Raw genomic sequence first — 27,568 nt, forward strand, 5'->3', positions numbered from 1 at the left:
GCAAAGGATTCTGGGTCCCGGACGTTCGGAGGCGGGGTTTCCGTTGGCCGCGCCTGCGCGCCCGAGGGGGGCGGAGCCGTCGGCGGAGGCGGAGGGAAGGGACGCACGCTCCCCGCGACGCCATTTGCTGGTTTCGCAGCGTGGGACGAGGGAGGTCGCGCGAGAGGGACTCCCCCCTAGCGGGCGGCCGGGGCTTTCCTGCGCACGCGACCTCTGCCCCGCGCGGCCCCCGCGTTCTCCGCGCCCTCCCGCTCCCCGCTCCGGCCCAGCGCCCGCCGCGCGTCCTTCGGAAGAGCCGCCGCCCGAGAGGGACACGGAGACCCCGCCGAGGCCGCCGCAGCCATGCCCAAGAATAAAGGTAACGCCCCCGGCCCGCGGCCTGGTGGCGCCGGGCCGCGGCCTAGGCCCTCCCGCGGGGCCTACCTGCGGCCCTCAGGTGTCCGGAGGAGGGGGGGAGGAAGTCGGGGCTCCCTCCGAGGTCGGGCGCCGTGCCGGCGCCATGTTGGTCGGGCCTGCGGGGCGCAGACGTGGGCTCTCCCCGGCCGCTGCCCGCCTGGAGGGGAGACCGAGGCCCGCGGAGGAGCGGCCGGCGGGGGAGGGCTCGGGACCGGGTGCTGGTCTTGGAGGGGATCGCCCGGTCACCTCCTCTAATCCCCCCAAAACCAGACCCGTTGGCTTCTCGGGGCAGCGATCGGTGCGTCTGGGGGGAGGGCGTGACCACGAGAGGCGGACCGTCCGGGCGGCCGGACGTGGGCCAAGGCCTGCCTCCGAGGAGCTCCCAGACCGTGGGGCAGACAGCGTGCCAACGTGAGGGCCCCGGCCCGGGTCGGGGGGAGCGGAGGGATCGTTCCCAGGGCCCGGTTGTTTTAGGGGCTTCGGCTGGAGGCGGGGAGGGAGGCGCTCGTGACGGGGTTGAGCAGACCTGCCCCTCGTCGGCGTGGGCGTCCCTCCTCCTAGCCGGGCTCCCGTCCACGCGCGCTGCCGCGTCCTGGGTGTGCCACCCTTGGGTCCTCGGAGCTGTGCCAAGCTCTGTCTGCCCGTGGGCATTTGTCTGTATGGCAGTAAAGTGACGAGAGGGTGAGCCAGGCACGGGGGGTCTTCCTAAGGGGGTCGCTGGTTTGTCTCATCCCAAGGTGCCTTTGAGAAGAGGTTACTCAGGACTCGGTCCCCCCACGCAGAGGACGCTTTGTTTTTATTTAATCTAAAGTCCCAAAGCTTTGTGAATGTAGTTTTCTTGGTACTGAACTTGGCGAATGTGAGTCCGAGATAAGGAGTGGTAGGGGAGCTTTGGTTGGGTAATGGAAACATACAGTCAGTTGAGTCAGGATCAAACGTGTAGGAAGCACTCACCTGCCAGGCACCGTGCTAAGCCCCGGTGACACCAGGGTTTGAAATGGTTTCTGCCCTCCAGGAGTTCACAGTCTGAGTGGGGAAGACACCACACGTGCCAGAGCCGAGGGGTGCAGGCTACTGAGAACTCTCAGCTTGGGGGGAACTTCAGCACTGACCTACTTCATCGTGTGGAATGAGGTCGAGAAGAAGTGCAGCCGTGTGGGAAAGGATGAGGGGGATTCCTTGGGCTCCCTCTTTAAGTTGTAGGTGATCTGAGAGGATCTCTTTAATGCCTGCTGTCCACCCCTTCCAGTGAACTGAGGAAGCCCCTTACTTGTGCACCACATGTACTATTCCTCCCTTTGGGTTCCAGCTGCTGCTGGATTTTGAGGTGGATACTAGAAGACACTGAAACTTCACTTGGTAACTTTGTTACCCAGCTGTGCAAGTCTGTTGCTTGCCAGTCTGATGTCAGGGAAGAATTTGGAAGTTTGGGACTATACCTATCTTGAATATTTGAAAACTTTGAGGCCACGAACTTTATATAGACCACCCTTGGTTCCTTTCTGAAACTCTTGGTTTTAGTTTTTACTTTGTAATTATAGATTTGTAACTAAAACTTCACAATAACTTGTTGTGGATGATAGGTCTAGAGCAGGAGTTCTTAACCTTTTTTTGCACCATGGTTCTCTTTGACAGTTTGGTGGAGCCTTTGGACCTCTTCATAATAATGTTCTTAAATAATGAGGGAAATGATAAATTTTAGTTGGAGGTTAATAAAAATAAAGATGTAATATTTTTCACATCCAAGTCCATGGAGCCCAAGTTAAGAACACCTGGCCTGACTAATGTTTTCCAACCCAATGGGATCCAGAACTTTCATTCAGTTGCCTTAACCCACTTTGTTCCTCTTGTTCCTCCTAGTTCTAGGGTGCCAGCATAGCTTCGTGCTTGCAGAAATTTAAATAACTGAATTCAGAAGTTTTCTGTTGATGTATTTTCTTAATCAGTGGATATTAATGAAGAGCCTTGAAATTCTTTCACCTTGTAAAAGCATCCTTGAATTCAAAGGTTGAGAACTACTGCTAGTAACCTCTTTGGCTAGTGTGCTAGGTACTTTGGGTGCGAAGCTTTTCTGGAGCTTATATTGGAGGAGGAGGGATGCAAATAGATAAAAACATGAACACAGAAGTAAATTTCAGCCAGTCAGACATTTTCAGTGCCTACTTTTTGCTAAGTACTGGGGATACAAAGGCAAAAAATAGCCCCTGCTCTCAAGGAGCTCACAATCTAATGGGGGAGACCACAGGCAAACCACAGTGAACACACAAAATATGTATGTACTGGATATACTAAAGAGAATCTTAGAGGGAATGCTTTAACTAGCATTAAAGGAGTCTGGGGATCAGGAAAGGCTTAGAAAGTGGGATTTTTCTTGGGACTTGAAGGGAACCTGGGAAACTAGGAGATAGACCATTCCAGATATTAGATACAGCCAACAAACATGTCAAGTCAGGAGATGCAGTGCTTTATTCAAGGAACATTAAGGTTAGTGTCAGTGGATTGCAGAGTACATATGAGTGAGTAAAATGTAAAACCACCGGAAAGGTGATGATAGGAGAAGATAAGTTATGATGACCTTTCAACACCAAACAGGATTTTTATATTTGAGACAATGGAGTTTGTTGAGTTAGGAGAGCGACACGGTCAGATCTGTGTTTGAGGAAGACCACTGACAGCTGAGTGGAGGGTGGACTTCTCTGGGGAGAGACTTATGGTAAATAGATCACTCAACTGGCTATTCCAATAATGCATATGTGAGAGAGCAAAGGCCTGCACCCAAAGTGGTGCTGCTCCCGGAGAGAAAGAAGCATATGCAAGAGATGTTAAAAGATAAAGCAACCGGACATGGCAACAGTTTAGATATGGGGTCACAGAGAGAGTAGGAAAGGTTTCTTATGAATTGTGCTGTGAAGGAAAATAGGGATGGTAAGAAGGGAGTGTATATTAAGGCTGCCCATGAAAAGACATAGAATGTTGTATGTAAAGATTAGCTTGATAAGGCATAGAAAGGTGGTAAGATAGAAAAAGGGGGGGGGCAGGTTTCAGCTGTAGTTAAATGCTATGTTCAGGCAATCAGGAGGGATAGAAGAATTTTTAGTCTGGTCCTATCTGTTTACATTTCTGAAGAAGAGACGGAGGCAGCTATTTACAATATTCTTGGTGAGCAGTTATACCTAACTAGACTAGGATAGAAGCTATGTCCATGAGGAGAAAAGATGCCAGTAGAAAAGCAGTTGTGGAAAGAGAATCAAGAAGATTTGGCAGCTGTCCAGATATGAGGATGAGAAAGTCAAGGATGACTTGGGATGGTAGATTGAGGGTTGGAAGGGACTTCAGAAGTTATGTAATTCAACCTCCTCATTTTACAGATAAGGAAACTGAGGCCTGAGGAGGTGTAGTGATTTCCCAAGATCATAACTTAAGCAGGATTTGTACCTAGGTCCTCTGCCTTTAGAGCAAGTACTCTTCTCACTACATCATACCAATTCCCTGAGTTCTCTAAAGCTGAATATTTGGGTTTTTTGGTAGAAGATTATGCCCTGAATCTAAAGAGACTTGAAGAAGGAATGGAATTGGGGAAATGGGAGTTATGTCTTGGATGTATTTAGGGATGGTTATGGGACATCCAGGGAGAGATGTCCAGCAGGCAGTTGGAAATAGGTCCGATAATTTGGAATGAGTTTAGGTGTTACATTACATTATAATTATCTGTGCATGTACATATGTCATTCACTGTCCTAGACTAAGCTCCGTGAGGGTAGGAGCATTGTCTTACTCAAGTTTTGTGTCTTTCCCAATGCACTGCTCCCTGCATAGTGGGTAGTTAATAAAAGTTTCACTTAGAGTATGGAATTGAGATGAAATAATTAGGTGTGCACATGTACAAAAGAATTACCCATTATAACACATCCAATGAATGGTCTTTCTGCCTCTTTAAGACCTTCAAGAAAGGAGAGTGCAATACATCTTGAGGCAGCCCATTCCATTTTTGAACAGTTTTAATTCAAACCAAAATTGTCCTTTTTTGTAACTTCCATTCAGTGCTTCTAGTTCTGCCCTCTTGCATCCAGACACGACAGCTCAGATCTTTCCTGTAAATCACAGCCTTTCAAATATTTGAAAAAGCTGTCATCTTCCCCTGAGTCTTTTTCAGGTTAAACATGCCCCATTCTTTTAAATGAACTTAAATATGTCATAGACTCAATATCCTTCATTAACTGTTTATGTTGCCCTCACCTGGATACTCTCCAGCTTATCAAAGCCTTGCTTAAACCACAGTGAGCAGAACTGAGGTATGAGGAGGGCAGTAACACAGTCACTTCCCCTGTTCCTGAAGTCATGGGTCTATTAATGTAAAACAAATTTTAATAAGCATTGTTGGCTGCTGTTACTACATGGCTCACTCACTAAGCTTACATATAGTCCACTAAAACACCTAGATTTTTCAGTAGTATATCCATGCCTCCACTATCTTATTTATGGTTGTGAAGTTGATTTGTGTGTGTGTGTGTGTGCCCAAGTGCAAGACTTTGTGCTTATTTTTGCTGAATTTCATTTTATTAGATTCAGCCCAGTATTCTAGCATGTCCCAGGTCATTTTGGATCCTGTCCTATGTGTTAGCTATCCCTCCCAATTTGGTGTAATCTACACATGTGATTAGCATATCACCTATGCCTTTATCCAAGTTATTGATAGTGTTAAGTAGCATGGGGCCAAGCCATATCTCTGGGTCATTCTCCTAGGGACTTCTGCTTTATCAACATTGAAGTATGAATAACTCCTCTTTGAATATGTCCTTCTGCCCAGTGCTGAGTGTATTAGAATCAAGTCCATCTTCTCAGTAAGAGTAGTAAGAGATGCTTTAACCAGAAGCTTGGATGAAGCCCGGGTAAATTATATTTACATCATTCTTCTCAAATAGTACTTTGATGATGAGGTTATTTTGGTGTGACCTGGTCTTGATGAAACTGTGTCAGCTCTTTGTTATAAAACATCATGACATTTGTAATTGTCATCAGTTTCCTTTCTGATTCACCAGACTACCTTTGTAATAATCTGTTCTAGAATTTTTCTCAGGAATCATAGCCGAGCTCACTGGCCTGTGGTTTGCAGGCTCTGTTTCCTTTCCTTTTTTTTTTTTTTTTTTTTTGGAAATTAGGACATTTGCCCTTATCCAATTTAGTAGCACCTCTGCCATTTTTTCATAATCTTTCAGATCCTACCAATAGTGGATCAGTGGAAGTAGTACAGATGGTCCAGGTGATTAGTATGCATCAAGAGCAATATCAACTGTCAATCACTTTTTAGTTCCATCATTTCTAGTGTCAAGTTAATTTTTCTTTGCAAACAAAATGAGTATATTAAGCAGTTCTGCCTTTTTACTGTCATTTACTTTCAACCCATTGATGATTCATCTATTGGTATATTCTCTCGAATAACGTAGATTGTAACTGTCCCTTTTTGTTCATCCTTGTCCTCCCATAAATTCACCACAGGATCCTCAGCTACCTTTCTGAATGCTTTTTTCATTTTCCTCTGATGCTGAGAGATACAGCAGTAGAGCCACTTGGGCTGTTTACGTCTTGACTCTCACCTTTTCCATATTACTGGCCTAATTTCTTTTTTATCATATATTTCCCTGGTTGACATTCTTTACTCTTATTTTTCTGTGAGGTTCCTTATTATATGTTGTGACCTGCTCACCCCTACCATGCCTCTCTCCATTAGACTTTGTGATATCCTTTTTTTGTGTTCATATTCAGAGCTTTCCAAAAGAAATCTATAAGGTCGTAGATTCGTTCTGTTCATCCAATTTGTATAATTCATTCGTTCTATAATTCTTTAAGTCCAGAGTCAAAGAATCGTTAAGGTTATAGATTCAGGATCAGCCTGAGCAGATGAAGAGGCCAGACTCTCAGTGGTTCTAACAGATCTCAACTACAAGATTCTGGTTACCCAGATTATGACATGCCATTTGATGGACATGAACAGCCTATAGAATTGTGTGGGGAGGGGAGGGACCCGAAGGAGAGATTTGCGTATGGTTTTCATTTTCTGACAGTTTGTAATCACCTTGAAGGAAAGTACTGTCTTTATTGGTGTTAAACATTGTAGAATCAAAGAAATAGAAGGGACTGTGGAGATCATCAGCTTGTCCTCATTTTAAAAACAGGGAAACTTTAGCCAAACTTAAGGTGACTTAGGGCCACGCTTGAGGTGGTACAGCCAGGCCAAAAAACCAGATCTCCTGACTCACGATATGATACAAGAAAGGGGTTCAATGCAGACTATGGATAAAAATGAAGAAATTGGGGGGTGGGGAAGCCAGTTTTCTGAGGGAAGTTGAGATACTGAATTCAAAGTAATAATGGTGGTCCTAAATGAAAATGACCTGTGAAGTACTGTAAACTGAAAGTTTGGGTGACAACAGAAAAGGCCAAGAGGTGATTAGAGGGTTGTACCTTGAGGATTATTTACAGTTAAGGGAGTATGATTAGGAGAGCCAGTGGGGCACAGAAAAAGCAGGCAGAAAAGAGCAGGGGTTGTACTGTATCTCAGGTTATTAGTAAGGATCATCTCAAGATGGAGGCAACTGCCAGCCACTATTGTCAGTCACTACTCTCTTAATGATAAAATCAAGATTAAAGACTGAGAAGAGCCTACTGTATGGGGGGCGGGGGGTGAGTTTAAATGGAAATTGGTGACTGCCTTTGAGGTAATGGGATATAGTGGGCAGGAGCTAGATTATAAAGGTCTTAAGGAGGAAATGTGGTAAGTAAAAATAAAGTGGAGGCAGCAGGTAGAGATCTCTTTCAGCTAAAAGGAGCATCAGGATAAATGAAGTTTACGCTTTGTTTTAAATTGGGACTTACTGCTCCCTTTGAAATTAGGAGTAAAGGCGGCAGGAGGGAAGCCTCTGATACCCCCAAAGTCTGTCTGGCTGAGCACCTCCAGCTAATCTTCCTGAAGATCCCCTTGATCAGATCCCCTTGATCAGTAGCGTTTCCTAAAAGCCTTAAAGACCTTCAGTGATTCTGCTTTGCTTACAGAACCCCTATATTTACAACCTAATAAGATATTCTCACTTCTCATCCCCAGTCCTTGCTCCTTGCTGATTTATCTCAACCCTAAACGTGAATACCACTTTCTTTGTGCAGCTTTTAGTGGTCTCTCTCTCCTTTGCATTCCTAAAGCAGTCATTAATTTAGCACTTACTACTGTCTCTTTTTTTTTCTTTTATATTTTAATCTTCCTCGTCAAGATAACTAAAGTCCTTTATGTTACTATTGTTTCCTATGTGCCTTGTGTAGTATAGACACTAAATAGCTTGCTTTGGAGAGGAAATAAATATGGGGTTGATTTATGAAAGTAATTTTTGGCCCAAGCCCCACAAGATTAGGAAAAGGGAATAAAAAACCCCAGATGAAAAATTCAGCTTCAGTAAAGGAGGAATTCTTGGAGGACTGAGGGTGGGATATAAATGTTTAGAAATTGAAAGGTAGTTGCTGTTATTCTTTATCCTTCTTTCTTGAAGAGGACATCAGGAAGGTGGTGCCATGACTTGCAAGTGAATTGGATTTAAAATAAGGGAGGCTGTGCAGTCACCAGCCTTACTCTCTCCTCCACAGCCACCTGGTCCCAGTGGCAAGATATAGATCAGGACGACTGGAGATGACCCCAGATGCAGTGGGAACGTTGGCCTCTTTAAGCTGTGGTCATTCCTAGGTCTCAGTTTGACTGAGGTGTAATACCCTTTCAGTGATTAAGGCTAGTAAAAAATAAGGCAAAGAATGGGAGAGGAAAGAAAATTGACAGTGAGGCATAATAGATCAAGTAGCTCAAGAATACCATTAACTTTAACTTTCCTATTCTCTCACACTCAGTTTAGGAGGACAAAAACCAGAACTTTCACACAGGAGAGTCTGTGATAGAGATTAAAAGGTGTCTTGATAACGTGAGGGCCGTAGTATTATAGATTTGTTTTATCAATGAATTTTCCCCCTCTCATTGAAACAAAAAGAGAAAAAAAGACTGCATGGGGCATTGGTTCCTGTAGAGTCAAAACCCAAACAGTGGGGGTGGGGCTGCACAAAGGGCATTGCAAAGGATCATCAAGGCCACGGTGTATCCTGGCCATGTACAAAGTAGACATAGAGCGTTTGTACTTGAAGGAAATAGAGTTCGAAACCAGATCTCTGAGGCTGATACTAAGCGATGTTTTTGAGCAAAAATCAATCAGTAAGCATTCATTAAGCTCCTTCTGTGTTCCAGAGATTGTACTAATTGCTAGGGATACAGAAAGAGGCAAACTGAAGTGGGAGAGACAACATGAAAACAAATATATGCAAAACCAGCCATCTACAGGGTAAATAGGGAAGATAATATAATTAAGAGGAGTTAGGAAAGACTTCTGTAAAACATGACATTTTAGTTAGGACTTAAAGGAAGCTAGGGAGGTTGGTAGTTAGAGCAGGGAGGGAGAGCCTTCCAGGAACAGGAAACAATCAGATAGAATGCCTGGAGCTGAGAGATGAAGTGTCTTGTTCATGGAACAACCAGGAGACCCGTGACACTGGATGGGAGTGTGTCTTAGGAAGTAAAGTATAAGAATACTGGAAAGGTTGGAGGGGGCTAGGTTATGGAGGGCTTTGAATGCCAACCAGCAATTCATATTTGGTCTTGAAGGCAATAGGAAGTTATTGAAGTTAAGAGGGGAGGGCAAGGGCTGCATAATCTGACCTTCCCTTTTTTAGGAAATCACTTAATCAGCTAAATGGAGGAAGGAGAAAGGACTTGGAGAGGAAATTTGAGGCCAGCTAGCACCTGTACACCAGAGGCTATTGCAGTAATCCAGGCCTGAGGTGATGAGGGCTGCACTAGAGTGGTGGCAGTGTCAGAGTAGAGGCTTATATGTAGGAGAAAGTTGAGGGATGAAATTGACAGACCTAAGCAACAGATCCGATGGGGCGGGGTAGAGATAGTGAGGAGTTGAGAATGATTCCTAGTTTGCACACCAGAAGGACTGGAAGAATGAAGTACTTTACATTTGTGCTTTGTAGTTAAATTGTGATGAAAATACTAGGCTCCCAAATAAAAGTGTGAGCTGCTGGAATAGACGGCATTGAAATTGCTGACACTTTTCTAAAGTGGGAAAGTCCTGTGAAGCCACAGCAAGGGAGTAATCACTGCTAATGCCTCTTCATATCTCTCCCATTGCCAAATACTTACTTGGTATATATTTTATAGTACTTGCATGTGTATGTATTCTTCTCTCCATAGAAGTTAAGCTTGAGAGGAGAGACTTTCATTTTTATTTTTGTAACCCTAATTCCTAGCATAGAACCTAGAAATAGCAGGTACTTGTTGCTGTCTAAGTGATTGATAGGGTTATAAGTGAAACAGTTAACTGGAGGAAGATCTTGGCTACAAATTTCAAATAAAGGTCTGATAGCCAAGATAGGGCACTGATTCAAATGTGTAAGAATAAGAGCCCTTTTTCAGTAGACAGATGAAAAGGCTATGCACAGGCAGTTGTTCAGAGGAGAGGCACACAGTATCAACCATATGAAAAATACTCCCATCACTAATATTAAAAGAAATACAAATTAAGATAATTCTGAGGTTCTGTCTCATCACTCATCAGATTGAATTGAAAAGGGAATGGTAGGATAGATACACTAATCTAGATCTACACTACGTGGCAGTGAGTAGGGGCATAAATTAAATAGTCTTAACTTGTTTGAACCACAGAGATTTTTAGCAGCTCACTTTCCAAGTAAAGGTATAATTAATGATTAAATTATTTTGCAAGTAAAACATTTTTTTTAAAAAGTTTCAATTAATATCAATTAATTACTTATTACTTAAGGTTTTTATCATGAAATCACGTTGATGTTTAAAAAATTACTTTGCTAAGTGGTACAGCTTTTAGTATGTTTTTCAGGTTTTCTTACTGTTTACATTTAGTTAATGGGACATATTACACTTCTTGTCAGCAATCAGTTTATTGTATTCTAGAATCATGTTTGAAATCAATTTCTTTAGAAATCTGAAAACTATTCTTAGTAGCTGGCTCATTTTCTGAGTTTACTTTCTTGAAAAACTGTTGTTCCCCACTGAGATTTTTCAACCATTTGGACGCTTTAATTTGTTTTTCATTGGTATCCAATTTGCTCAAGTCAGGTTGTTTTGATTTGAAATGGAAACAAAGATTGTATTCCTTCTGAAAAACTATTACTCATCAGCAGACAATACACAATATTTTGTCTCTCATGAAAGTAAGCAAGTATATATTTGTCCACTCCAGATTAAATACTTTATGTTCTGATTTGATCTTCCATTTCTTTTTATCACCCATTTTACAAAGTCACCCCCAAAACTTGATTGTTAGAATCCACAAATTTCCACAGCAGTTGCTCACATACAAAGCAATACTGAACTGAGAGTCTGACCTTGGAGAGAGAACCAGACACTCATGTAACTTGGAGGGTGGGTGGCCATGCAGTGAGGGAGGGAAAGAAACCCTCGTGTTGTTTCTGCTCATCTCATGGCACGTGGCAGGTGTGTTATAAACAGGCTCCTCCCCCCCCTTGCACTCTTGCCCATCTAGAATAAGGCTCACACCCAACCCGATAACAAAACTAGAGTCCAAAGTGAAAGAAGAATCTCTTATCTCCTTGCAAGAAGAGAGCACGTTCTCTACCATGAGAGATGTGCTCACCTTAAACAAGAAACAATACTTGTGAAATCAGGAAAGCCATTTTCATTGATTTTTACATTCAAGAATGGGGAGCTCCCAAGGAAAGCCACAGGAAGACTACAACTTTTTTTGACCAATGTAAACCGTTTATACTGTTCCAAGTTTGTACTTCTGCCATGACATCTATTGGCCAGGTGAAGCCTCCTGACCACAAGACTTCATGTTCTCATCTCTGATAGGCTTTCCTTCAAACAATTCGGCAAGCCTGCGCACAAGTTTCTGACCGTTTACCTGACCTTGTTAGGTCACAACTCTGATTAACTGCTGTCGCAAAGCTAGGAGGAGTTTTAACCCTGTGGAAACAAAATTCCTTTTTTGTTTCTCATGGATGCATTGGTATGGCTGCACTGACTTTGTCCCTGTTCAACTCAGTAATGATGGAAAATACAGCAAAAGGATACGATTCTCACCCTTCTCAGACTAGAGACAGACTGATGATGGTTGGTTGGTTGCCAAGGGTCTCGTGACAAACAGGAGAGAATGTGCAGTGGCAGCTCACCCACCAAGTTACATGAAGGGCACAGTAGTGACTAGTGGAAGGCAGGTTAAGCAGGGCAGGGACAAAGCACTCTTACATCTTTACTTTCTTTTTACATCCTCTACATTTTTCTCAGGCCACCCAAAATCCTTTGTTGGATCACATGTTGTATAGACCTGCATTGTTTGGTGGAGCTGTAAAGTGGTCCATCTGTTGTGAAAAGCAATGAAACTTTGTCCAGAAAGTCACTAAATTGTGCATACCCTTTGACCTATAGACTAGTAGAAGTATACTCCAAAGAGGTCCAAGACAGAGTAAACGAAATTGTGTACAAAAATATTTATAGGAACACTTTTTGTTGTAGCAAGGGAAACAGTGGGTGTCCATGAGAGTTGTGCAATGACTGGACCAAATCATGGTATATGAATTTGTTATGATATTATTACACAAATTAGCAGGAGAGTTTTGTTAGTATTGTACCAAATTTAATAATACATTTAAAATGGTATGTAACAGAAAATTCCCCCTACAATCCTATTTTCTTTGTATAGCGAGATGTTCATGTTAGTTGATATTTAAGTTCATAATTTTTAAAGTTAAAAGTGAGGGAACTAAGGGTTGTCGACATGAGTGCCTTGCATATTTGTTTTGGGTTTGGGTTGTGCTATTGTAGTTCTGTACAGCAATCCTGTAGATAGCGAGATGTTACCCATTTCACAAATTAGGGCATGAAGTGATTTACCTGTTATATGATGTAGAAGCTGGAACTCAGATGCTGGTTGCTGTATCTCTGCTTTGTATTACATGGTTAGTAAGTAAGTATGTTTCGAATTAAATGAGATTCCCCCGAAGTTTGATGTTGATTTGCCAGATTATTAGAATTGTTGCTCATCTACAAGTGACTTTTTAACTTAGAAGAAATTTGAAAGGCAAAGATCTTAACTCTCTACCCCACTATATGGAGAGCCATTATATATGTGATAATGAGCAGCTGTTACACTATAATATTTTGGGAAGGAGGGAGAAAATGAGCCTTTATTAAGTATTATTAAAGTATTTATCAAGTATTATGAAACATACTTTGTGCCAGGCACTGTGCTTTTTTTACAAATCTTAGTTCATTTGATCTTCACAACAGACCTGCAAGGGGAAGTGCCATTATCATCTCCATATTATAGTTGAAGAAACTGAGGTAAGCAGGGGTTAAATAATTTTCCCAGGATCACACCACTAGTGCCTGAAGCCAGATTTTGAATTTCCTGAGTCCAGGCCCAATAATTCATCCACCAGCTTCATGAAAATAAGACAAGAGAAGACAGGTTTAAACTTCAGGCCACCTGAAGTATTTCTCAATCCACAACTTCATCCCCATGCCTCTTGCACCCTAGTACACCATTCCTCATTTCCACCCTTAACGTATTTTCCTGTCTTTATTTCTTTTCAATCTTATCAGAAGCTGGGATTCATCTAGTCCACTTCTGGCAGAAGATCTGACCATGTCATCTCTCTGTTGGAAACCTTTTGATGGCTCCTTTGTATTTTGCTTTGCTAGAGAATCAGCATGACATACTAGAGTGTTGGACGTAAACTCAAATCAAAGCCAATGCAAGTCATGTCATCGTCTTGATGTCATGGTCGTCTTCTCACAGCAGCAAGAAAGATCAAAACTGACGCTCAGAAGGCAACAAAGTCAAAGCTTCCAAGAAAAAATTGGCCTCTAGTCATAGAAGAGCTTAAAAAGGATTTTGAAAATCAAGAGAAGAAGAGGAAAATTGGGAAGAGAAATGAGAGTAATTCAAGAAAATCGTGAAAAACCACTTTCTACATGGACCTTTCTTTCACTCCCCTTGTCTCTAATAGCCTCCCCCTCAGGCCTCACATAAGACTTGTAGGAACAACTTTGGTGCATTCATCTTATAATATTGTGTATTATCTGTTTTTCTTATCTTTCTCTTAGACTGCCTGCTGTGTCTTCCACAATACCTAACACAGTTCTCTGCTGTGCACAGTAGATGCTTGGCATCTTAACGACTTCTTTTGGGTCCTCCTGGTTTAGAGTGCATGTCAGTGGTAACTGTTTCTCTTTGGAACAGCAATCCTGGGGGTCTTCCCCTCCCAGCTTGGTTTTTTTTTTTCTAATTAAAGGGACCATCCCTTGATTCACTTCTTACAGAGGCCCATTCTCTGAGTGGGCATTACCTCCCCTGAAAGGCAGTGCCAGCATGCCTCACTTTTCAAGTGAGTACCTGAAAAGACCTTAGCCTAAAAGGACCAGGGTCTCCCACTGCATCCTGGGTCATCTCCAGTCATCCTGATGAATATCTGGTCACTGGATCCAGATGGCTCTGAAGGAGAAAGTGAGGCTAGGCTGGTAATCTTGCACAGCCCTCCCTCAGTCAAAGTCAACTGCAAGTCATAATTTCCCTGATGTCATGGTCCTCTTCAAAAATGAAGGACAAATGCAAGATATTTAACAAATATTGGAAGAATAAATGGTGGTTCCCTCATCCGTACTTAGTTCAATGCATGGAAGCTTAAGAGAAAATTCTTTTGCTCCAGTGTTCTGATTTTGATACACTTATCTCTCCTTCCCTCCCCTGATGTAACACTAGAGTGTATTGACATTCGACTGACATAGACTTCTGTCCCCAGTTTCCTCTTACTGTTCATCCTGTCTTGATTTCATTTAAAAAAAGCTAAATGATGTTATTTTGAAATTACATACAGAGCTAGTTGGGATTTTAATAACTGTTTAGACACTAACAATGATGCCATCCTGTGATGTCATTCTTCTCCCAGTTGTTCACTGATGAATGAGGATGTTGTGTATGATTGGAGTCAGCAGACTCTCCTGTTCTCTGTGTTTCATTTTGGAGAGCAGAGCTTTCAGCATTATGTGGGTCTGAGTGGTGCATAACATCCATTTGCTGATCACTGGTTCTTACCCTTTTTATGTCAGGTTGTTTTTTTTTTTTCCACTTACCAAGCATTTATATTATCACCTACACATATTTCTGCTTTTCTTGGTCATTCTTCCCTTCCCTCCACCCAGCCAAACTGGCACAAAGGAAGGAAAAAAATCTTTATAATAAATGTAGTGAAGGAATAGAAATTTCCACATTGACTATTCAAAAATTAGTATCTCGTTTTGCATATTAGTCCATAACTTCTCTGTCAAGAGGTGGGTGGCATTCATTTATCTTCAGGAATTATGATAAAACTTTGAATGGATCATGTTCTTGTCTTTCATCAGAATTGTTCATTTTTTACAGTGCAGCATACTAGGGATTAAAGTGTGGAGTCTAGAGACCTCCAGGGGACATGAGTAGACTTCAAAGAATCTGTGAATTTGGATAGGAAAAGAAAACTAGATATTTTCACCAACCTCTAATTGAAATTTAGTACTTTCTTCAGTTATTTGAAAGCATTCTTCTGAGAAAGGGGTCAGTAGGCTTCACCATGATTGCCAAAGGGGTCCATTGCATTAAAAAAAGGGAGATTCCTTTTCTGTAATATCTGCCTTTTGAAGTTGAAATTTGCTTTACTTTGACTTTGAACTCCTTTTTTCCCTCTCCCTATACCCACCTGCTGCCTTGATGGGTTTAACGTATTGTTACGCATGCATTCATGTGTACATTTTCTGGTTCAGATAAAAGTAAGGTTCATGAGATAAACTGTTCCTCCTACTTCTTCCTCCATGTTTTTTATGTTCTCACATACTCAGTATTGGAAATGAGTCCCACCCTCTTGCTTATTTCTTCCTTAACTATATTTTTCACCTCCCTTTCCTTTCCTCCTTAATTTTATCATTAGTACAAACAACCCCCAAAGCCCCCTGAAAGACATATGGGTTCTGAAGAGACATTGATTGGTCTCTTCCTTTGTTAGAATTAGCACTTCATCTTGGTGTAGTCCTTTTCACTTACTCAGATAATGTTAACTTTTACTTGATGGAGCCTGACCTGGAGTCAGGGAGAGCCAGATGAATCCATTAAGACATTTAGCTTGCTGTGTAATTGTGAGCAAGACACTTAACCTTTATCTACCTCAGTTGCTTCATCTGGGACATGAGAATAACACACCTGCTTTACAGGATTGTTGTGAAGATGAAATGATACAGCATTCCAAAAAAAGCATTTCTCAAACCTTCAATCGCTAGCTATTAGTAGTAATAGCAGAAATCATCTTTAATTTTTTTCAACAGAAGTGCTTAGGAGTTATCTCTTCATTCAAGATCAATTTTTTCTCTATAGGATTATATCTAGCACTTTAGGGTAAGTTGTAAGCCTTTATCTTTTTCCTTTTAGGATACCATACTCCAAGATTTTCCTTCCTTTATAATGCTTTCTTCTTAATACTGTGAATTCCTGACTATAATTTCTTAGTACTTGAACTGTGGGCTACTTTCACTTTTTTTTCCTTGGAGCTGAAAGCTGCAGAATTTTGGGTGACATTCCTGGTAATTTTCATTTTGTAGATTTCAGGAGATGATTTTTAAATTCTTTTCTGTTTTCACTTTGTCATCTGGTTCTGGGCAGTTTTCCTTAATGGTTTCTTGAATATGATATTGAAGGGGTTTTTTTTAACGTTTCACTTTCCTGATATTACTTTTTGTTTCATGGAATCAGTCATTTTGCTCTTTTTTAATTTTTAAGGACTTCATTACTTGGTGAAGGTGGATTTTTTTTACCTTTTATTCTAAGTTATTCTCCTTACAATTTTTTCTCTCAGAAACTCTCATTTCACTTGTAATAAGATTTTTTATTTCTTGCTTCATCTCTTCTAGAATTATTGTCCTTGTGACCAGGCCATTTTTTTTCTCTGAGGCTTTGCTTGCAATTAGTCTATACTGAATTATCCTGTTGGGCATTTCTCAGCCCATAATATTTATTCATAGTGTTTGGTGTCTTCTCTTCACTCCTGTCTTCAGTCTGAATTCCTGATTTGGGACTTTGTGCCAAGACCAGGCTTTACTCCCTCCTTCTTGAATGAAAGATCTTTGTAGATTGTCTGAGGTTGGAGTATGCCAGACCTTCCCTCTCCCCTTGGTGCTTCCCAGTTTGAAGGTTATGGGCTTCCTTTGCTAGATTTCTATTGGAATGTATTAGGGCAGCGAGGTGGTGCAGTAGATAGAGCACTAGTACAGGAGTCAGGAGGACCTGAATTCAAATTTCACCTCAGACACTTGACACTCACTAGCTGTGTTACCTTGGGCAAGTCACTTAACCCCTATTGCCTCATCCTGGGTCATCTCCAGTCATCCTGATGAATATCTTTTCACTGGATTCAGATGGCTCTGGAGGAGAAGTGAGACTGGTGACCTGCACAGCCCTCCCTCACCCAAAACAGTCAAGTGCAAGTCATGTCATCATTTCTCTGATGGCATGGTCTTCTTCAGCAACGAAGGATGAATGCGCGCGCACACACACACACACACACACGTTGGAATGTATATTGGAGAACTGCATTGCTCTACCACTTTTAACCCCTCCATATTAACCAGAAAAGTCCTGTTACCTGTTTCTTGGAGCACCTGTAGTCATACCTTTTCTCTAGGACGTGAAGAATGTCAAAGATATATCTGAAATAACATTGGTTTTGTTTTTTAAGATTTATTAGCCTTCTTTTAGCTATGGTTACTTTGTATGTTGCATACAAGTTTTTATAGTTTCTTTTTAATCCTTAGGTAAGGGAGGTAAAAATAGGCGTAGAGGAAAGAATGAAAATGAATCTGAAAAACGAGAATTGGTCTTCAAGGAAGATGGACAGGGTAAGTGTGCTACTTTTCTAACTAATTTAACAACTTTCTGATATGTAGGCTATGTTTAGGAGGTGTTAGAGGACACCTGTTAAACTAGTTTCCTTTGTCTTAGAAGTTGAAAAATGTATGGTTGAAATTCTGTTGCATTTTTCTTATAGGGAAAACAAATTTAACCAAAGAAGGCAAAGAGAAAGAGTGCACCGACTTCAGTAGTCAGTGCTCAGTGTCAGGTGGTGATTTCTTTCAGTGATAGCTAGTTATGTTGTTCTGGCTTTATTGTTCACCTTTCCTTGGCCAGCTGGCTGTAGCACCCTCCCAAAAGCCATAACGTGGATCTCAGAAATCTGAATTAAAGTAGAAATTGATAGCGAAACACAGAAATATTTTCATTTTAAAATCTCTAACTAAGTAATTAGATAATCTGACTAGGTATTATTAGATAGCCACAGAGTTCAAGTTAATGAAATTTTGACTGTGAATTACCAAATTAGAAAATATAATTATCAGCAAGTATAACTTTAGCACCTTAGGCAGTCAAGTCGTTTAACCTTGGGTTTCACTTTCCTCGCTTCTGAAAGAAGTGGTATGGGCTCTATCAGCAGTGTCAAACTCAAATAAAAATGGGGCCACTAAATATCTAGAAGGATCCCTGGGCCCCATTTTGACTTAGAAAACTACAGAGGAATATTTTTTTATTGGTTTTTTGTTTGTTTGTTTGTTTCCACATTTAAATTTGGTTTTGGCTGAGCTGCCTGTGGACTGCGTGTTTGACACCTCTGTGCTACATAATTCCTAAAATTTCCTCCACTTGTAAAAAAAGTTTTTATGTATGTATGGATAAACATACACACACATACACATGTACATAAATTACATACACACATTCACACACACACACCTCTGAAACTTCTGAAGGTTTTCTGTGCTTAGAGGACTCACTGTTTATTAAAGGAAAAGCAACACAAGAGATTGGACTGATAGATGTTATATATTTGAAAAGTAACTTCATATTCTGCTTTATGAATGAAATGTAATAAAACCTTATTATTTGAGCTCATTGGGAGAGAAGCCCAATTTTTAGTGAAAAGCTGGAATGGTAAGAACTTTTTATAAGATTCTAGTTTTATGATTTTTAGGTACACATAACAAATCAAATAAAATTTAGCAAAGTAGAAGTATGCAAATAGTTTTGTGAGCATGATTTAATATATAAATTAAAAGGATTTTTAAGTTACTATATCATTTTTCATATAAAAGTTCAGAACAGTATCTTTTAATGCTTACGTTATTTTTTTAAAAAATGTGAATATGTAAAAACAATGATGTGGCACACGGCTATAGTCTTTGCCTCAGGGAGGCTGAGGGAGCTGCAGTGGTGTAGGCCAATTGAATGTACACATTAAACCCACCATCAGCATGACAAGCCACCAGGCTGGAAACAGCAGGCCAAAGCTGCCATACAGATTAGTAGTGGGTTCAGGCCTTTGAGCAGCTCCTGTACTTCCAGCTTGTGTGAGATAGGGACAGCACGGGAAGAAGAAAGTTGTAGTATGTACTGAAGCTTTTATCAAACAGATTATTTCTTTGGAACGACTTTAAAGTCCTGGGTAAAATAAGTGCACTTCCTTAAGTGTACTTCCTGCAATTGTGTGGCTGTGTGTAATCATCCAGCAGGCGGGATCGTTTTGACATAAACCTTAGCGATAGGAATGTACTTTTAATAAGAGATCTTTGGAGACATTTCTTTTATGTTTTTTTCTCTTCCATTCTTTGTTTTCAGAATATGCCCAGGTGATCAAAATGTTGGGAAATGGACGATTAGAAGCAATGTGTTTTGATGGTGTGAAGAGGTTATGTCACATCAGAGGGAAATTAAGAAAAAAGGTATATGTGGGGGAAGGAATGCACTGGGTATTTCTTTTATAATATGACTAATTATAGTTTTAATTGCAGGGAAAAGTGATTCAAATCCTGGCGACTTACTATCAGTACAATCTTTTTTTTTTTCCCATTACAAAAATAAATTCTCTACCTCCATTGAGAAGGCAAGAAATATAATCTTTATACACGTGAAATCATGCAAAACATTTTCACATTAGCCACATTGTGAGGGGAGAAGGTAGAAAAATTTTTTTAAATATGCTTGTCTGTGTTCAGAGTTCATCAGTTCTTTCCCTGGAGGTGGAGAGCATTTTTTATCATAGATCTTTTGGAGGTACTGTATACTGTGGATCATTGCATTGATCAGAGTAGCTGAATCTTTCACAGTTAATCAACGTTACTGTTGATATTGCTGTTACTTTGTGCAGTGTTCCAATTCTGTTCACTTTGCATCAATTTGTAGAAGTCTTTCAGGTTTTTCTGAATCTCCCCCTCCTCTCTCCCAACTTATTTCATGATAATATTCCATTACAGTCATATGCCACAATTTTTTCAGTCATTGCCCAATTGATAGACATCTCCCCCAATTTTCAGTTCTTTGCCTCCAAAAAAAAGAACTGCTATAAATATTTTTACACATAGGTCATTTTTCTTTTTCTTGGATCTCTTTGGGATACAGACACAGCAGTGGTGTTGCTGAATCAAAGGGTATGCACAGTGTTGCCCTTTTGTATTGCCCAGACTAGTTGGACCAGTATGATCTTTATAAAGCAAGTCACTTGGCCAAACGACCTGGTGAAGAACCTTTCTGAAAATAATGTTTTAAAATGCATAAAATACATAGATCTTAAAAAAGAGGTCAATTGTATTTAAATACAGTTATCAAATTCATGGACCCCAGGTTAAAGAACCTTTTGCACTAGGATAAGGTTTAGCAATCATCATGGTTCACATGTTGATATTTTTAAAAATAAAATTTTATTTTAAGTGGCCTTGAGAGGAGAAGAATAAAATACAAGTATGATGGGTTATTTTGCTTGGACTCACAGTTTTAATGTTTTATGTCTCAAAGTAGCAGTAATCAATTAAGCAAACGTCAGGCAAAGGTATCAACATAGGAATAACCAGGTTTTTGACCTGGTTTTTAAAATTCTATTTGAATGTTAGGTATTTGAACACTGGTACAAATATTTTATGGATATTTAGAAGGTAAGAGACTGTTAGCTTTGAGGCAGCCAAGTTGTAAAAAAGCATTGGATTTGGAGTAGGGTCCTACATTCAACTTTCAGTTCTGCCAGTTTACTGTCTCTGGTATGTTTCATAAATCATTGTGCTTTCTGGGAGTCATTTGTAAAATGAGAGTATTGAATGAGATGACCTCTTCAAGTCTTGTCTACTTGCAAGTATTATGAGCCTACAAGCATTACTATGATTTTTGTGGAATCCTTCAGTTTTTAAAACATTAATACACAGCTTGTTTGTATGTTATAGAAAATGTAAAAAATGTAGGTCTTATTTTTTTCTAAATTACAGTTCTTTTTCTAATCCTAAATGAGTAAAGACTTCTCCCAAATTAATTTATAGGTATATAAATATTACTGTCATACTGTAAAAGGAAGCATTTCTAAAATTCCAAGCAGACCAGGTTCTAAGATAGAAATTTTGCAGTTCTCATCCTCTTCTCCCTATTTTCCCTCTTGCACATATCTTTCTCTACAACTGAAATTTCAGCAGGAATATGTAGTGTTTAATAATTTAGTATATTTAAAATCAAGAGGTATAACATTTCAAAGGATTCAACCTAAAACTAGAGTATGCTGCCACCAAGTGTTGGTGAGACCTGTTGTTGGTATGGAACATTTTAGCTGAGATCCACATGAGAACTATTTTTTAAAACAAATTTAAAATTTTGTGACACTTTCTTTAAGTAACTGGATTTTTTTCTCCTTTCCTTATATAGAAAAAGTAGGTTTTTGCTCTGCATGGGAATAGTCTGTGCTTAGGAATATGAAGAATATTTTCCCCTGTTATGAAATCTTTGTCCCAGATTTTCTGCCTTAGGAAACAGCACAGTTTTTTTACACTAATGGAGGAGGAATACATTATTATTACCTTATATTTTGCCATAATTCAATATAATAGCTGTGTCACCCTCAAAAACCAAGATGATCATTTCAAAATTTTTACCAAATTTCTTCAGTTTTCATCAAATGTATTTGAACACCTTGCACAGCTGATAATCTTTGCCTTAAGGAACTGTAGTAGCTTCAGCCTGTGTCTCTCTCAGGACAGTCAGAAAATTTGAGTTGAGTAGATGCTAATATTGCTTTTTTTGTGTTTCTTTTCAGACGAATTTTAGAAGTTTTTTGTACTTAACTGTTATGTAGACTTATGATTTGGTGGAAATATTCCACGTTTAAACTTGGTTTTGTTCCTTTAATTGTCTTGAGTTTAGAGTTTGTGAATATAATAAACTCTTTCTTTACCTTTTATAGGTTTGGATAAATACATCGGACATTATATTGGTTGGTCTCCGAGACTACCAGGTGAATATTTACTGTTAATTTCATTTGTTTACTAACAACTTTTTGGAGAAACCAAGGACTTAAGAGACATCTTCTTAATCAGATGAATGATCTAGAAAGCCCTGAATTCTCTACGATAGTGACCTTGTGATACATTTTTCTCTGTGGGTTGACTGCACTCTAAAGCAGTGCTTTTATTTCTTGATCATAAAGCTCCTCTAACTGACTCTCATAATGTCTCAGAATGGTATGAATAAACACATGTTCATCTTAGCCATGCCTTTGCTGTTATGGTATGATTTTGTCCTATTGCCCTTCATTCTTTATCTTTCCAGTCTCAAGGATCTGTATACTTTTGTTTACTCTTATGGAACTCACTTCATCACTTTGATTGATCTGTAGGGTAGTTGCTTTTTGTAAACAGATAATTAGCTACAATTATGAAAAAATTATTCCTTGATACAGTTTTATTTTTCAAGTGAAGATACAGTTTTCTTTAGAAGTCAGTAGTATATTTATCAGCAGGCATTCAGCTAGGCCCTGAGGATTCAGATGCAAAGCATGAAACAACATCTATTCTCAGTAAGCTTCTTACAAGGAAGTAAGTGAATGGATAAAGTTGTGTAGTATACATACAGAGAAAACAAGTACAATCAAACGCATGAGGAGGCGCTAGGAATTGGAATCAGGAATGATAGACCAGAAAATTCCTTTTTTCAGTAAGTCCAAGACAGCTGATGCTCAATTATATTTATCAGATTAGTCTCTAAACATATTTTCATGCAGTTGGTATTTTTCAAATTCTTTTGATAGCTTTTTTTTTTTAAAGTACACGTCGTTTCCAGTATAGTCCACTCCAGTTCACAGTCTGTAGGACACTTTGTAGCCATAGTCCTTTACTTTTTCTGTGCTCTAGAACCAAGATTGTTTATTAGGGTGCTAATGTTTCTCAGCTGTGTACATTAGACACCTTCCTGCTGTTTGATAAACACATTTAGGAATATGTAGAAAGAAGGGGGGTAAAGGAGTTAAGCTGGAAGTTTTAAAAGGGGAGAGATGGCACCACAGGATGAAAGGAATGAGTTTACCTTTGGTCTTACACTTTTAGCGTTCAGTTTGAAGACATTTATAAAACTATTGGTGATACCAATTTTGAGTGTGTTTTGTGTGTGTTTTAAAGGATAACAAAGCCGATGTTATACTGAAATACAATGCAGATGAAGCAAGAAGCTTAAAAGCATACGGGGAACTTCCAGAGCACGGTAGGAAAACAATACCTATAAATCTTTTCTCTAGCTGCTTGTTCTTTCTATCATTTGGGTCAAAAATAAATCAGAAGAATTGTCATTTTGGCATATTTAGAATTACCTGTGGAATTTAATTGTACATCGTATACTGACAGGTATTGCAAAACAGAAGCATTTGTTCCTAGAATACTACTGGTGGTAATTATTAGTGGGACATCTGTTCCCATATGTTATCTCTGACCTTTAGGACAGTGTTGCTAAAAGCACTTAATTTGGGGAAGCGATAGAGAATTAGTGTGTATCTAAGCTAAGCCAAGCAAGAACATGAGAGAACTTAATGTTGGCATTGAGTTTTTATAGGATAATCAGTGTTTTTAGTCCCTACATTATCCTAATAAAGTGAAATCCAGTAGGATTTTTGTTTCAGTTTTTTAATACCTTTTTTTTCCAAACTAAGAAAAATTGTTCCTTTGTGATACCATATTACATATGGATACCATTGCCATAAACTTCACAGGAAATGATTATTCTTGTATGGCAGTGGTAAATATAGCTGGCTAGAGAGGTTTATGTTTTGGTTGAAGTTATTTGTCTTGTAAATATATTACGTATTTAAGCTATTAAATGGTTTATAAGAGATAATGCTTTTGATGGGAATTCCTTTTTAATGATGTGTAATATGAATTTGTTTCTATTTTTCTCTTTATAGCCAAAATCAATGAAACAGACACATTTGGTCCTGGAGATGATGATGAAATCCAGTTTGATGATATCGGGGATGATGATGAAGACATTGATGATGTACGTGTTCAAATGTTCTCTCAAAAGAAACTCTCGATCTTCATATCATTTCATCTAAATATGTTCCAAGATTTCCAATAGTACTGCTCTAATACTATTTTAAGATACTAAGAGAGGAATTCAAATATCAACTTATTCAAATACCATATCAGTGGGGGTGTTGAATGTCCATCAGACATTTAACCTGGAAGTTTTCTTTTTTGGCAATTCAAGTGCCAGACAGTTAGTAACGATTCCATGCTCTAATCCCTCATGTTTGTTTGGAGTCTCATAAGAACTCTGAAAGAAATAGTCTCAGAGGTCATCATTGCCCCTTCCAGATAAGGAAACTGGAGCTCAGAGAAGTTAAATAGATTGTCCAGTAGTAAATGACAACTTCACAGTCCTTGCTTCCAAATTCCTTATTCTTATATTTCACCATACCCCTTCTCTAACAAGTCTTTTGTAATAATTTGTTAATACAATCAGTATATTCACCTAGAATAAAAATATAAGGAGCTAGTTCACTCATTTTTTTAACTCCCCTCTTTGTGAAGTATAATGTGATTTCCACAGAGAACTCCCTTTTAAGCATCAACATCTAATATATATTTACTAGATAATTTTATACTAATATGTTTCATATAAATGCTGCACTAATATTCCATTCTGTTTGTATATTCTATTTCACAGAATATGCTAATATCTACTAGGTTAATAGCTAGTTGATTTTATTCTGAATAGGCTTCTTCCTTGTCCTCTCATATATGAAAGTGGACACAAAACTTGTTACAATGGAAAAATGTTGACACAATTACCAAACCGCATAAGTTTGGTTTTTTTTTTGGTTTTAAAGCTGTACACTGTATTTGCAAAGCTTAATAGATTAGTAGTTTGGAGATGAGGTGGTAGTGGTGCATTTTAATGCCATATTGTGCCCGAGAAAAAAATACTTCATTACCTTTCTCCTGTTGCTGTGTTTGAATGAAATCTTGAGATTTTCTTAATAAGATTTAGGTGTGTTTTTTGTTTTTCAAAAAAAAGGCCAAATTTAGTAATGTTAAAAAGTTCTTTTTTGTGTGCTTGGGAAGAATTGATAAAGTTTGCTTACTGTGGTAAGTAGGGGGTTGGAGTGTTGGGGAAAAGCTTTTATGGAGGAAGTAGTTAATTTGACCTTGAAGGAATAGTAGAATTTTAGATTGAAAAGGAATTAGGAAGCCACTTGCAACCAGGGACAAAGTATATTTTTACTCCAAGCAGGAGCTAAAATGTGAAAGCAAGAATAACCTTTCTGTGTTTGAGTGGAGAGAGTGATTTGATGAGGTTGGAAGATTGGTGTTGGGGAATAATAACAAGCAGTTTTGGAAAGATAGGTACAAGATTGATTGCAGTAGTCCGGGGGTTGGGAACCTGTAGGTCAGGCTGACAGTCATTTAAGATTCTTGAGCAAGAAGTGGCATACAAATCAGTATATTAGGAAAATTAAATGTGGCATCAATTTTAGGGTGAGTTGGAAAAGACTATGGTCAAGAACCCCAGGTAGTAAACTTCTGGAGTACTCCTAACTTGGATTAGGATGGTAGCAAATTAAATGTGCAGGCAAAGACTGTTTCAGGAAATGTTCAGTACTTGAATCTGAGTTCATCAATGAGGGCTCTCCCTATACTGTCATCGTTCATAAACATGCTAACATCCTAGTAGGGAGGGGATCTCTGAGAGTAACTGTGGCTGAGAAGTTTATCCCAGTGATGAGTTTTTTCAGTTCAGCTAGATTGGTATAAGAGACATTATATAAAGAGAAAATAGAAAGGACTTGGTAATTATATTTAGGGAAATTGAGTTAACAGATGATTCCCAAGCTGAGCCTGGAACCATAATAAGACAAGAGCTTTTGGAGAAGGGACTGGTTTGCAGGGTTAAGATGATCAGGAGAGCGTGATTTGGGTTATATTGGGTTTGAGGTGCACGTGGAGAGGAGACAGGTCCAACATTCATGAACTGTCAGAATAGTAATGATTGTTGATGCCATGAGAGTGAATTACTTTGCAGATTTAGAGAAAAGAACCTAAGAGCTAAGGACTTCTCTGTAGTCTAGGGGTTTTTCCCCTTTCATTAGCCAGAAGCAGCTGTTTTGTAACTGGTAGATGGAATAAAAGAAGCTATACTTTTCTGCCTTGTCATCAACACCCATCCATACCTTATTTCTTAAGTTCCTTTTCTAACCAAGTCTGGCCCATTAGAAAAATTCAGTAAGTAAGACTGTTTTCATGTCTACACATCGCCAGACACTGTGCTTAGAGTCTGAAATAGCAAAGTCTGCAAAACAGGTCAAGGGTACTTACAGATTTTGTTTCATCAGTTCTTTTAGAAAGAGTAGGCAGATGGTGGGGAAAAAACAATGAGGAAATGGATAAGGATTTGGGGTGTTGGAGAAAATGCACTGTACCCTTTCCTTTAACACCCCCATAGCCTTGTAATTGTAAGTTCGTTGAATAAATACTTTATTAAATATCCCAGCTGTGTAACTGGGCAGGTAGTGAAAGGTATGACAAAAGATAATACTTAGAATTTAGCAGGGGGAGACATAGCTATGAAACATTAGATACATAAAAAATGGAAACTCTTGCCATCTGAAGAGTTGCAGACCTTCCAAAGTCTAGACAGGTCTGTACCTAATCTTTGTTGCTGATTGGCCTCAGGATTATGTCTGAGGAGAACTCTGTTAGAGCAGAGGGAAGCATCCTAACAAATGATGATAAATAGGTACATGGATGGATGGATGGATGGATGGATAGATAGATGGATGCATACATAGATACTTTATCAAAACCTTCAAATGTGTACAATATTCAGGTCTGGGTCTAATAACTATACATAGATATTATAATAAAATGTTTACTTCTCAAGCTTGCAGGACTTAAGGAAATATTTGTTAGACAAGCTTTTGCATTGCAACAAAATTAGTTGAATAAATATTTGTGTGGGTTGGTAACCAATCAAATAATACATTTTATGTTAGAAGATAAAATAACGATCATGGTTTTGTTAAAAATGGAATCCTCTTGTTTCTGATTTTCTTCTTATTTACAGATCTAAATTGAACTCGACATTTACATTCCGATTTTTCAGAGGATTGTTCTACTTTGATATTTTCATTTGGATTTTTGGCCAAGTCCCATCCTGTTAAGAAGAATGAAACTTCATAAGCATGAGTGCAGCTTGTTAAACCAGACTGATTTATTTTCGATGTTTGTTTGACAATATTTATATTTCTTTAAAAACTGATAATGCTGAATTACCTTAAGTGAAATGTTAAGCCCATTTTGTCTCTTTGGTGAATTAGATCTTCAGTATTTGGGTAAAGAACCGTAACATCTATTTGGTCGGATTTTTTTTTAAATGCATTACTGCCTTTCTTATTTTGACCACCTTCCAGTAAATTGATGTTTTGAATAAATTGTTTGCCCTATGATTATCATGGATTATAATTAAATCCCTAGTTTGAATTTGTGTCTTTTCACTGTACAGAGTCTTTCTGTATATTCTAGTTGCTTATAATTTCACTTGAGTTTTTGATAAAATTTAAGGGAGGCAGAAATCTGCATTTAAAGTCATAATGCATGGGTCTGTTTTTCATATATTAGTCGCTTGTGGCTATTTTTATACTGATTTTGATATTACACACATTACAGTAATCTCATCTGTTGCTACCATAAAGAAGTCAAATCTAAAAAGAAGCG

The 27,568-nt window shown here is 39.2% G+C and overlaps 1 protein-coding gene across 1 annotated transcript; it reads left to right on the forward strand.

Annotated features, from left to right (window-relative positions):
* Window positions 1–27,334, forward strand: EIF1AX (eukaryotic translation initiation factor 1A X-linked). The gene is made up of 7 exons (XM_072615319.1): window positions 1–358; window positions 17,321–17,404; window positions 19,176–19,279; window positions 21,772–21,822; window positions 22,982–23,063; window positions 23,758–23,849; window positions 26,919–27,334. Exons 1-7 carry the CDS (start codon window positions 343–345, stop codon window positions 26,922–26,924), a joined length of 435 nt encoding a protein of 144 aa, XP_072471420.1. The 5' UTR covers window positions 1–342; the 3' UTR covers window positions 26,925–27,334.
* The last annotated feature ends 234 nt before the right edge of the window (window positions 27,335–27,568 follow it).

The sequence above is a fragment of the Notamacropus eugenii genome, chromosome 5 (genome assembly GCF_028372415.1).
Source record: "Notamacropus eugenii isolate mMacEug1 chromosome 5, mMacEug1.pri_v2, whole genome shotgun sequence".
Lineage (NCBI taxonomy): Eukaryota > Metazoa > Chordata > Mammalia > Diprotodontia > Macropodidae > Notamacropus > Notamacropus eugenii.

Excerpts from the sequence above, each read along its gene's own strand:
- EIF1AX (XM_072615319.1), top strand. Across the intron at positions 17,405-19,175 it reads CTTCAAGGAAGATGGACAGG|AATATGCCCAGGTGATCAAA; the intron begins GTAAGTGTGCTA and ends CTTTGTTTTCAG. Across the intron at positions 19,280-21,771 it reads GAGGGAAATTAAGAAAAAAG|GTTTGGATAAATACATCGGA; the intron begins GTATATGTGGGG and ends TACCTTTTATAG.